We start from the raw sequence: 12745 nt of genomic DNA, 5'->3' as shown, positions 1-12745 counted from the left end.
TCTGACTCCTATCAGGGACAATCTTGACCTTGGATTCTGGAAAACGAAACCCTTGAGATACAAAGAAATGGATGCCTCGTGATGGAATGACCATAGGCAGGGCTGCTATTTCTGACATCAGAGGCCCCCCAGCCTACCTCAAACATCCTTCGGTATAACTGTGAGGCAGGTGCATAGGTTTATAAGGAAGTAGAACCTGTGTTTCCTGATGTTAAGTCTAGAATCCAGACTTCTCTACGTTGGAGTAGCCGATGTTACCGAGAGGAGAGTACCGGTCAGCCCACATTGGAAATGTTTGTTTTCTTGTGGCCATGCCAACCAAAACCAGGAGGCTAGAGCATGAGGGGAGCCTCAGCAACATGTTATAGGAAATCACTAACAAATGATTTGCCTAAAAAAAAAAAAAGACAAACTTGGCAGGAGGTGCAGCCTTAATGAGCAAGATCTTCAATTATCTAAAAGACTTCCCAATTAAACAGGGATTCGATATTTTTTCTCTTTCTTCGGATGCTTTTCTACTTCTGCACAAAAATGGAAAGTCATGACTAAAGGTGATGAGGCCCCTGCTCTGATTCTCAGGGAGAGGCCAAGAATGGCCTGCCATGTTGCAGGCATGAAGCATGGCCCTTACCCACCTCACCTAGGGGTCCCCTTGTAGATCACAGGACTGGGTGACAGTTGAAAGCCCAGAGTTTGGGTGTCAGTAGCGAGGAGCCCAAATGCAGAATCCATGGTTCCGGAAGTGCCTGGGATGGTTCTGGCCCCTTCCAGTCACCGTCAGCTGCCATCTTGACGCTTAAAGATGATCTGCAGGTGGCCACGGTTTGTTTTTAGCCAGAGAGTGCCTACGGTTTTTGAGCACTATTTCATCTACCACATCATTCACAGAGACAGAGCTGCCATGTCATTGGCCCCATTTTACAGATGGCCAATAACAGAACCCGGGAATCCTGGTTCCTGGGCAAATATTATACCCATGCAGCAAGACTCAGCATCTAATTGACCATGCGGACAGCTGTTTGGAATAAGAAGGTAGGAATTTGAAGCCTAGCTGCTGGTTACTTACTGATGAAGGTGGTAGGCCTTGAAAATTGAGGAAGGGAGACACATTCACACAAGACTCTTTCCTATTTCAAGTTCCCTTCTTCGGCCACTTCGACGCAGCCAGATGTAATAGACTAAATCGCTATGCGCCTCCCACTGAATTCCTCCTGCAATGGCTGGAACGCTGAGAAAGATGGATCTGTCTCAGAGGGTCACTTTGGTGATGCTGGTGGGTGTGACAACAAGCGCCTCGTGACAAACAGGGGAATCCCACCTACACTTTGTTAAGGAAGATCCCCCCGAGGATAACATAAACTGATTTTGAGAGAAAACAACAGAGTTCTTCAATAAAAAGCACAAAATTCAGTCCAAGAACAGGATCTGAAGAGCACAAATGAAAACATTAAGAATTAAAGTAATTAAATAAATTTAAAAAAAAAAAAAAAAGACCCAGAGAGGCCTCCCAAATTTCACACTGACAACTGAGATGTCCAGCCTCAGAGCTGGCTGCCCCAGGGTATTGGGAGTCCCGATAAGGACTGGGAAAACCTGTCTGGAATGCTGTAGAAGGCATTTCTCCCAGTGCGGTGCTCCAATCTCTGCATCAAAACCACACAGTGCTTGGTAGAAATGCAGGTGCCTGGGTCGTGGCCAGGAATGTCAACAGGTGGGCCCGGGGAATCTGCTGGTGATTCTTCACACACTAGGGTTCGAGAACCGCTGGGTGACTGCCATGGGCCAGGGGCACGATGTGATGCTGGCTAAGATGTCATCCCACGCATCCCAATCCCTAACTCTATGAGTTGATCTAGGATACTTTATTTCCGCCATCATTTTTGAAATGCTTATTTTTAAAGAGCCGCATTCTCTGCACACATTCTTCCCCACATTGAGCATTCTCTGCGCCGGGCCTGACCCCACCTGCCGAACCTGCACATGGGCTGTATTTGACAAGTGTCTCTTCAATAGCACGGAGGAGCACAATGCATTCCTCGGCGCGACCCAAATGTCCTGTTTCCACACACTGCCCTGCCCTACTCATGTTTTGGAAATAAGAGTGCACTAGGAGAGGGAAGGGGTCCTGGCCTTTGCAAACACATCTGTCTCCTGGGTGTCAGAATGAGGATGGGGCACAAGGAGGACGTCGCCGAGGACAGCGGGGCTGGAGGGGCGGGGCGGGGCCTGAAAGGGGAGGAGCCCGGGCGGCTGCTTACAGGTGCAGTTGGTGCCACATGGCGATCTGCCGGCGAGGGTTCTTGAGCATCTCTTCCCAGTGGCTGCGCTCAGAGCCCGAGGCGTGCAGGCCCAGGCTGCAGTGGCCAAGCGCACAGCTCTGCCCCTCCTCATCCTGGCCCAGCACCTCCAGCTCCACGCTGGAGGCCTGCAGCAGCTCATCGGGCAGCTCGAACATGATCATCTCGTTCCATACGGGGTTGATCTTGTGCTTGGCCCGTTTTGTCTGCTTCTTCTTCAGCTTCTGCATCTGGTGCTTTAAGGTCACCTTGACAGAGACATCTGGGGGGAGGAGAGAGATGGAAAGGTGAGCCTGTGGGGTGTGGTGGGCCCAGGATGATGCTCCCTCTTAGGGCTGGAGAGACAGGGTCTCTGGCTGAAGATTTGCACTGAGGCTCCCTCTCTCCGCACCCCCCACCCTTCACTGTGCCTCCCTCTCAGCGGGCCATGCGTTCACTCAACAATTAGTAAATACCCACCATGAGGCATTAGACATGGGGATACAGCAAAAGCTCCTGCCTCCATAGAACTTAGGCCACAGTGTGGAAAACCCGCAATAGTACAATACATCAAGGTGGTCATTGGGTAGCCCATGACGGGATCAAGCTGGAACCACTCCCTGCCATGAGCCCTTCCAAGTGTCTTCATGTCCCACATCAACCCAGGTCCTGGATAATGGCTCAGATGTATGGCAGCTTGATCTTCACCTCAGACCAGCAGAACGAAGCCACCCCCACGTCTTCAACCCCTTGGTTCTCCCTCCGAGCACTTCTGTTGATTATTAAGATAGAAGAAGGTCTCCTGCTGGTTGGTTGAGTTCTTCTCCTCTGTTGTTTATAAATTTTACTGGCGCACCCCAGCTTCGTGTGGAGGGCGAGGGCAGACTGCCTGGACCCCAACGGACCCCCCACCCCCACCCCGACTCCCGCCCGAGGATAGCGGCAGGGGTCACAGGACAAGGTTGCATGGAACATCACCAGGCTCCGGAGTCGGATTATGTTTTCATTAGTCAAGGTTCCCCAAGCTAATGTGAGAATAATTGCTCTTCGGTATTTATGGCTGTAATTATCACCCCCGGGGCGGCTAGTTTATTTCAGCAGATAGAGTTGAGAGACAAAGTGTTGTGTCGTAATTGTCCTGACAGGAGCTTTAAAAAAGAGCAGGAGGCATAGAATTGTCTGGAGGGGACGAGGAAAAGCACTGAATGCTGGCCTTCGGCTGGGGGATCTGTCGGCAAGACCAGCCCTTCCGATTTCATTTGCCCAAAATTGTTTGCTCAGAGATTCTGAACGCAGTGGTAATTCTTTATTTGTATCCTGCTATAAATACCTGGTTATTTATATCCTGCTCTGAGCACTTGGCGTCGGGTCCAGGTATCACACTGCTAGCCAGTGCCGTTCTCCTGCTCTGACAAGAGAGCCTGTTTGGTCCCCAGGACTCAGGGGGTCTGTCTGTGCTGGGGTAACCAGAAGGAAAAACTGAGGCTTCCAGAATGCTGAGGAGATGCTTACTTGGATATATGGGGCACAGATGCCCGAAGCTTCAGGCCGCTTCAACCCATGCACCCACACACCTTCTGCCAGTGCCCACGCTCAGCTGGTGTGGGGGTGGCAGGTTGACAAAGACTGAGAAGACAGAAGAGACTGGGGTTGGGTGTGGGGCACACAGCGATGGCGAGCTAAGACAGGAGGACAGCCCGGCCTTCCCGACACCTGCCGGTGAGGTGAGTCCAGCCCGGTGTGGGTAGTGGGCTAAGTTTCCTCCAGATACTGCCCTTCGTGGCTACAGTCCGATCCCTGGCTTCCTCTGACCCACGGGTGAGACCGGCTCTCCGCATGTGGATCTGCAAGGTGAGGAGCTGCAAGTAGCTCATACCCGGGCCCGATGAAGGGATTGGCCCAGGAGTATACGGAAATGAATTTAAAGAAGGGAGTGTGTTCTCACTCACCCTTCCCCAGGAGTGCCTTGGACTGGTTAGAATGGAGGTTCTTGGCCTTAATGAGCACGACCAGGAGGCGGTTGGCAGCCGGGAGGTAGCTGATGGACAGAAGGACCTCTCCAGTTCCCGCAGAGGGCTCCTGAGACAGAAAAGAGGGTGAAGGAGGGGGGCTTCACTTAGGGGTGGCTTCTGACCCATCGGCTAATGCTGAGGCTGGGGTCACACTGGACTTGCATCTGTCAGGCATCCTAGAAACCATTTATCCACAACGCTGCTTTCTTGTTGAAGGGAGGAGGACACAGAGGAATTATATGTAGCGTGTGCTTCAATAAGAGTTTCTCATTTGCCACAAAATGTGATTTTCCGAACATCATATATTCAAACCTGACATATAAAACAGATTGAAGAGACGCCACTTAGGATGTGGCAGGGGCAGAGGGCCAGGACCCTTTCTCACCCTCCACCAGCACCCCCAACACATTCTTGGGGTATCTTTATAGAACACTAGGGTTCTATGGGGACACAGTTTGGGAACCACTGAATCAATCGGTCAGGCGCCGGGAGCCTCTGTGATTCATTGCTCTGTTTGAGAAGATAATTCCTTCCAGCCCCTGTAGGGCTGAGAGTCAATAATGTGATGTACGGATGCTGAGCGGGGCCTTGCTAGGTCAACAGAATGGCCAACTGTGTCAACAAAAAAGCTGGGCACGCAATGGTAGGAAGGGCACCAGAGGCCACTGGCAATAAGTATGATCTGCAGGAGGTGCGGATGCCTCCGCCAAGCGCCCAGCATGCCTCGCCTCCTTCCGTGGCTTTCCAGAGCATCTCCACTGAAATTCCGACAAGCATTTGTTTGGAGTTTCAACAAAACCCCCAAGGGACAAAAATGACCCGAATAGCGCCCCCCCGACCCCAGGAGGAGGCAGATGTCACAGTCCCAAGGCAGTGCTAAGCGTGTAGACCCTAACACCGGACCATCTGGGTCTGAGCTCCAATCCTGCCATTCACGTCCTGTGTGCACTCCGGCATGTGACTTCACTTGCCCACGCCTCCAGGGCCTCATCTGTAAAATGGGAATGATAATACAACCACCCAAAGGGCCTGGCCCACGTGAAGCGCTCTGAGGATCACCATTGGTCATCAAGGAAGGAGAAGCAGCACTTTTCAAGATAATGATTAAGTGGGAATATTGTTTCTGGATGAATAAGAGCCAGTCTGGGCTTTGGGAGTGAGGCTGGATGAGGCTGGCCAGCCCTCTGCCTGGGTCACCCCTTTTCTCGGGGGGGGGGGGGAAGGAATGTCTTCAACGTGACCCCAATGATTCAACTGGTCCTAAGTAACTAGTCACGTGACAAAATGATTTGGGAGCTACCAGGGAGTTTGGCGAGGACATGAGTCATAGCAGCGAAGACTAATTAAACACTTACTATGTGCTAGGTGCAATTGCATTATCCATCCCATTAGGCTGGAAGCCCCACAAAGCCATTCCCCAGCACACAGCACACAGCTGACACACAATAAATATTTGTGAGAAAGCAGGGTGAGACCTCCTACTGAATCTTTTTTTTTTTTAAAGATTTTATTTATTTATTTGAGAGAGAGAGAGAGCACATGAGAGGGGGGGAGGGTCAGAGGGAGAAGCAGACTCCCTGCTGAGCAGGGAGCCCGATGCGGGACTCGATCCCGGGACTCCAGGATCATGACCTGAGCCGAAGGCAGTCGCTTAACCAACTGAGCCACCCAGGCGCCCCCTCCTACTGAATCTTGACAACAACCCTAGCAATACTAATCTTGTTCTCATTTTAAACATAAGACCTTGACGTTGGAGAGGGCACTTCGCTGCCTGAGGTCACATAGCCAAAGGAAGGGAAGTAGCAAAGCTGAGCCTTGAATGGAGGTTTGGTCTAATACTGCAGCCCAGTTCCTTACCCGGAGCTTTCCCCGGTGAAGGAACTAGGCCCAGGGACCTGTCCGGGCACCCAGAGGGATGGGCCCCAGCCTCCTGATTCTAGATCACTTCTCGGAGGTCCACGGTTGGCCTGGGCTGTAGCCACAGGGTGATCTGGCTTCAGCGTCCTGCTCCCCCGAAGCCAGGCGAGAGGAGCCTGGGCCCGTCAGCCTGTGAAGGGCTCGTCACCTTTCTGTAGGGGTGCCAAGAGCCGGGGAGGAGTCCCACTGGCTGTACCAGCCCGATAATTTTAGCAGCCTCTGCCTCCTCAGCTCTGCTGCTTCAAGTACCTGTCTGCAAAAATAACTTTCTTCACCCTCACCCTGCCCCCCAACTTTCTCTCGGGCTCTCAATGAATCATCCAAGATGCCCTTGGAGTGGAGTGCTCTATGATCCGTGGTGACGCACATGCCACTGTTTGGCTGAGCACCTTCCGGTGAGAACTGGGGCACGGACGGCCCCTGTGTTAACCCAATCTGGCCTAGAGGAGAGAGGCTTCCGGGCTCTGGCCACGGAACACTCCACCCACCTTGCTCACCTCAGCCCACACGCCCCAGCTGGGGCCAGGGCCCCCCCCCCCCCGCACCTGCCTCGGGGCACCAGCTCCTAGGTTGGCAGCATGGGCCTCTGACATTGCTCACCTGTGGGGGGTATCTTTGAGGCACAGGGTACCTGTGATGCTAATGAGAAGGCACGTGCCCTGAAGGCAGGGCTTAGTCTTAATTACCACTGTGTCCCCAAATCCTGGCCCAGGGCCTGGCACACCCTGGAAATCTGGTATTCCCGGGATGAAGGGATGCACTTTGCTCTTCTAGGGGGAGGGAAAGCAAGTCTGAGACTTCCAACTAGAAGTCTCCGAAGCCCTGGGGGAGGCCCTCCCCCTCCAGAGAAAGCTGGTTTACCAGCTGAATGAACCACAAGCCTCCATCCTCTTCCCAGGGCCCCCGGCTGTGATTCCAAATCACACACTCATTAGGGAACCTGCTGCAGAACAGCGGGGCTCCAGCTGAGAGTAGCTGTCAATTTTTATCGAGTTTCAGAGGCTGGGAAAGAAAGAAAAATAAGGCGAGGAAGAGCGGATAGCCAAACGGGGGGCAGGTGGGGAGTGAAAGTGTCCGGCAGGAAAGGTCCCGGCGGAGGGCGCCTCACAGGCACATGGCTCGGTGGCGAGGGGACAGCACTGGACTTGGAGCCAGACCAACCTGGCCGCAAGGCCGAGATGGCGGTGTCCCAGCTGGGTGATCCTGCGTGGGTTACCCCACCACTCGAAGCCCCAGTCCCCACGTCTGTAAGGAGTCACAGTGTCGTTTCTGCCTGGCCGCTCTGAGAAAGGACTGATGTAAAGTTCTAAGCGCAGCAACCGATAGATAGTAAGTACTCAAAAATGAATGCCCTTTGTAGTATTTTTATTACTCGAGCACAGGAGCCGGCAAACGTTTTCTGTAAAGGGCCAGGTAGTAAATACTCGGGGTTTTGTAGGCTATGCAGTCTCCCCCTACGGCACTGATCAGCTGGTTGAGACCAGCCCCGCAGAAGACTCCCTCTAGGCTCCCCTGTGGCAGGCCCTCGGATGAGGCCTTGACCCGAGGGCCTGAATAGCCACACACCGTCCTATGGCCTTGACCTCTCCGACCCTTCCCTGCCCCTGCCCGCCCCGTGAGGAATGCCCAGTCCCGCCCAGTCCTGCCACCCCAAGCTCCACCAACGGGTTTCAGCTTCCCTGGCAAGAGCTTCCCCTACCTTAACGGAAGTCTTCAGCTCACCCCACTGGGCGGCCCCCAGAGGCACAGACCCCCCGTCCAGGCCCAGGCGGAGCTCCCCGAGCACGCTGTGGCGGGAGAAGCGGTCGCAGGTCCGCAGGGTCAGCAGCAGCGTGGCTGTGGGGAGCTCCTCCTCCGCCAGGGGGAGCGCCAGGCCTTCCTCCCAGGTGGTGTGCCGCCGCCGCTTCTTCAGGGCCGTCTGGGCCTCCACCGTGCCGGTCCTGTTGGCCACGCTGCCTTGGACGTAGCAGTCACAGCCTCCGTCGTGGTCGCCGGTCACAGCTGCAGCCAAGGAGACAGCAACACAGACGTGGGACTCGGCAAGGACAAGGGGAGGCGAGCGGCACGGGCCCGCTGGCAGCGGCCGCGTCCAGCTTCACGGTCATGACCCCAGGTGTACGAGAGCCCCGGGGCTGACCACCGTGGCTTTGTGGACTCGCCTTAGAAACTGGAGCTCCCCTGAGGCGGCCCACGGCAGCGCCCGCTGGTCCCCGGAGAACAGGGACGGGACGGGACGGGGTGCGTCCCGGAGCCCTCCCCGCCTCATGCGCCTGAGGTGTCCCCAAGATGCCCGGGCCCACGAACGAACGGCTGATGCCTTTTGTGCTCTGATTCTGTACTTGTTTGTTCTGTACTTTAAATACTTACCACACAACCATCTGTGATGTGCATCGCTTGGCCCCTACCTCTGTTGTTTTCTTATTCCGAACTTCGGTGTTTTTAATGCTTCCCAAGGTGGACTTATTCCAGAAACGTGTACCCCTGGTGCTTTTATGGCTGGCTGCTCAGTGGTCATCTGGGAAAGGGGAGCTGATCTTTCCCAGGAAGGGAAGGTGAAGGACTGAGGCCATGTATCCTGCTAGAACTCTCCACCGTGCTCCAGGGGAACTGGGTTTAGTCCCGGCTCTAGCACCAATAGCTGGAGTGATCTCAGACAAGTCAGCTGAGGTTGCTAGACCTCAGTTACCTAATCTGTTAAATGGGACTATTGTGAAGACCAAATGTAATAAACTATATGAAAAGGCTAAAAAAATCTTGGAAGAGAATAAAAAGGAAAAGCACCCCTTAAAAATATAAAACTTAATACAAAAATCTAATTTCTCCTGCTCACAGCTCCCAACTCCCAGGAGCCATAGAATGGCCCATTGTTAGCCCCCAAGTCCTTTGCAAAGTCTCAGCTTTGTTTGCTGATGTTAAAGTGAATTGTTGGGGTAGAGACCAGGGACATCCTGACCCCCTTGGAAAGACTGCCCGGTTCTTGGATTACAGAAACTTTGCTGCGCATTCAGAACTCCCTCCATATCTAGCACAAAGCCCCATTCAATGTCAACAGCACCTGCAACAGAGATAGTTAGCTATTCCCCAAAACCCCCTTTCCTCTTTCTGCTGAGCACCCGCTGAGCCTCATTTCCCAGGCTCCTTGGCAGTCAGTGGCCATGCAACTGAGTTCTAGGATTGAGCAGGACTGATACATGTTCTGTGCAGGTCATGGCTTTTAAGGGGCGGTTGCACTCTCTCCCTCTCTTCCCACCTGCTAGATACAGATGACAAGGAGGCCTGAGAGGATCGGGGGGCCCCTGATGGGAGGAGCCTGGCCCCTGAATCACCACTTGGAGCCAAGATGTTTGCCAACCAGGATCCTCCACTTTGGATGTTATAGGAGAGGAGGGGGGGAACCCCACACATTTCAGGGTCTGCTGGTTACAGAGTGCTCCCCCCAGCCACAGCTCCTCCAGGGGAGACGGGCACCTGGAAGCCCGTGGAAGTCAAATAAAAGTAATACCTTCCAGGGGCGCCTGGGTGGCTCAGATGGTTAAGCGTCTGCCTTCGGCTCAGGTCGTGATCCCAGGGTCCTGGGATCGAGCCCCACATCGAGCCCTACATCGGGCTCCTGGCTCAGCGAGGAGCCTGCTTCTCCCTCTGCCTCTCTCCCTGCTCATGCTTTCTCTCTCTCTCTCTCTCTCTCTCTATCTCTGTGTCTCAAATGAATAAATAAAATCTTAAAAAAAAAAAAAAAAGTAATACCTTCCAGACGAGTCACAAACAGTTCTGCCTTCTGCTGGTCATAGTCCACGCGGTAGTGAAGTTTGGGGGCTTGGTTCCAACTGGCGGCCTTCTCCGGGTTCCAGGCCTCCATGACACACACATCCTCCACCACACCTGTTAAGAGAGGAAAGGCCGTCACTGCCACCCACGCGAGGGTCCCGTTTTCCAGATCACATCTTTCCCACCTGTCACCTATGATGTGAATGCAAACCGAAAGCTCCCTAGCTGGGGGCCAAGTCGTGGTGGCCATGCCAGGGTGACACCCATGGTCCTGGGATGACACTGTAAGGGACTGTCACAGCCCAGTGGGCAAGACATGGGCTTTGGTGTCATACCTGAGGTGCCCTGTAATAGTTATGTGACCCCGGACAAATGACTTCGCAGTTTCCTCATCTTTACCATGAGAGTGATCGTAGTTCCTCTTTCCTAGAGCTACTTGCACGAAATGAAATAAAGCAGGGGAAGTACTTGGCCCAGGGCCCGGCCCCTGGTGAGCTTTCGGGAAGGGAAACTGTCACAGCCTGTGTGGTCCAGGCGCCCTGTTTCTGAGCTCAGCCCATCTCCAGCTCTGCCTCTCCCAGAGTCTCATCCCTGCTCCCCAGGTGTTTATGGCTGGAGATCAGTGTGAGAGAAATGAGTCAGGAGGAGATGTGGGGTGGGGGGGAGGGCAAGGTCAGGGGTCGTGGACGTGACTTCAGTGCAGGTAGAGTAAATGCTCGTGGAATGAATGAATGAGCTTAGCCTTAGTTCAGAAGTTCCTAAACCCACAAAGATTGCTCATTCTGCCCCCTCGCACAGGAACCAAACATCTGGAAGACCGTCATCAGTCAAACATACGACAGGAATTAGAGGGTCCAGCAGCTGGAGCAGACTCCACTTGAGGCAAATTGGAATTGTAAAAATTTTGATTTTTCAGAACAAATTGAGAGAGTAGATACTTGAAGGACTATTGAACTTTCAAAATGGCTTGTTAGGGGGTTCGCGCAAGTGGTGAACAATTCCCCTGGCGCATCTAAGTCAGGAAGGGATCGACCAGGCTGTGAGCAACGCGTAAAGCGAGACCAACACGCACACAGGACCCACGCGGCTTTCGAGGGCGCCACACGGAGGACCACAGCAGGGTCGGTGCCAGAAGGGGCCTGCCTGGCACCAAGAGCTCTCCGCTCTCAGAGGACCTCAGCCTTCAACTTCAAAACCAAATCAAAACCAGACCAAAGCCGGCACCACTTGGAAAGGCAGGGACGGATTCAGCTTCTAGAAATGGGACGCTGAGCTCCACAGGGGCTGAGGACCGTCACGGGTGGGAGTAGGACATGTTCAGCATCATGGGGACAACGTCCAATCGATCTGGCACCCCCCTCTCCTGCACGCCCTTGCCTCTGGTCAGTATTTGCTGAAGACTCAATTCCTGATAGCTTTCTGTGGGGCCAGTGCTTGGCTTCTGGGGTGGGAAAAGGAATGAGGAGTGACGACAGAGAGAAGATGGGCTAATGCTCTGAATTCTTCCAAGTTCCAGACTCTGACACACTCTCCTGCTCTTCCTGGTGGAGAGCATCCAATCCTGGTTTCATCTGGGCTCTGGAGGAATTAGGATTCTGATCACCCACCCTCAAGGCTCCTCAGGCAAGCTCTTCCCCACCCATCAAGCGTAAGCTCTCAAGTCCTCAATGGGTCTGTTTTCATCTATTTAAAATGTAGGCTGCTTGGGTGGCTCAGTCGGTTAAACATCTGCCTTCGGCTCAGGTCATGATACCGGGGTCCTGGGATCGAGCCCCGAATCGGGCTCCCCGCTCAGCGAGGAGTCTGCTTCTCCCTCTCCCTCTGCCCCTCCCCCTGCTCATGCTCGCTCGCTCTCAAATAAATAAAATTTTAAAAATCTTTAAAATGAAAATAAAATGTAGACTGGAGGCTAAAAGTGAAGCAGCTTCGTTCATGCCACAGGCACTTTGTGAATTTGTTCTTGAAGAAATTCCTAACTAATCACTGTGGTCCTGGGTGGGTTTTGGGGGGTGCCATTCACCGGCTAGCATGGGGTACAGTTGGACCCAGGCCAGGAGATGCATAAAAATCGGGGTCCAAGTCAGAACCAGTTCTGCTGCTTCCTTTTCTGCCATCTCCCTGTCCAACCACATAAACAAAACCCCCAAACCACACAACACCCCGTTCTCCCAGCTGCATTTCTTGCCTCCTTATGAGAGCATGCTCCTCTGGGTTAGGGACAGTGTCTGCTTGGCGCAGCATAGCACTTTACCCCTAAAGGTGTTACATCTTGAAGTCCATACTGATAAGAAGGAGAAGAGAAACACCATAGTAACAGCATGTTGTGATTGCGTCCTTTGTGCCACTCCCTGGGCTGAGCGCTTTACATGCATCATTTTATTCGCACTTCACAACAGCCCTCCGGGGCAGATAATAGTGCAGTCCCATTTTATGTGTGAGGAAACGGAGGCCCAGAAAGGTTAGCAACATGACCGAGGCCACCCAACGAGTACATGAAAGGGCAGAGAATTGAACCCATGACTCCGGAAGCCCGTGATCTAATCTCAACTCCTCTACACGACTTGAAAAGGACTCTTCGCTGCCCAGTGGGAAGCCGGGGGCCCTGGAGGGAAGCAATGTAGCAATATGTCTGCAGAAATAAAGCACTGTGGTTCCGAGGCCCTGGGCCCACCTGCTTGCCCAGCGTCAAATGCTCTGGACGCGGGGGCTGGCCATGCCCAGCATCTACAGAGACGTCTTTAGTCCACCCCCCCCCCCCCCCCCCCCCCCCCCCCC

General features: G+C 53.6%; 1 protein-coding gene across 2 annotated transcripts in view; it reads right to left on the bottom strand.

Moving 5' to 3' along the window:
* Positions 1–1811: 1811 nt before the first annotated feature.
* SYT13 (synaptotagmin 13) overlaps positions 1812–12745 on the bottom strand; it is a 41868-nt gene continuing 30934 nt past the window's right edge. For both annotated transcript variants that reach the window (XM_021684769.1, XM_021684768.1), the window contains exons 3-6: positions 9950–10084; positions 7905–8206; positions 4226–4355; positions 1812–2559 (exon numbers count right to left, since the gene is read on the bottom strand). In XM_021684769.1, the coding sequence (XP_021540444.1) occupies positions 2255–2559; positions 4226–4355; positions 7905–8206; positions 9950–10061 (849 nt within the window). In that variant the 5' untranslated portion in view covers positions 10062–10084 and the 3' untranslated portion in view covers positions 1812–2254. The remainder of the gene's footprint in view (positions 2560–4225; positions 4356–7904; positions 8207–9949; positions 10085–12745) is intronic.

The sequence above is a fragment of the Neomonachus schauinslandi genome, chromosome 11 (assembly GCF_002201575.2).
Source record: "Neomonachus schauinslandi chromosome 11, ASM220157v2, whole genome shotgun sequence".
In the NCBI taxonomy this organism is placed as follows: domain Eukaryota; kingdom Metazoa; phylum Chordata; class Mammalia; order Carnivora; family Phocidae; genus Neomonachus; species Neomonachus schauinslandi.
This window is presented reverse-complemented; position numbering and strand designations above follow the sequence as displayed.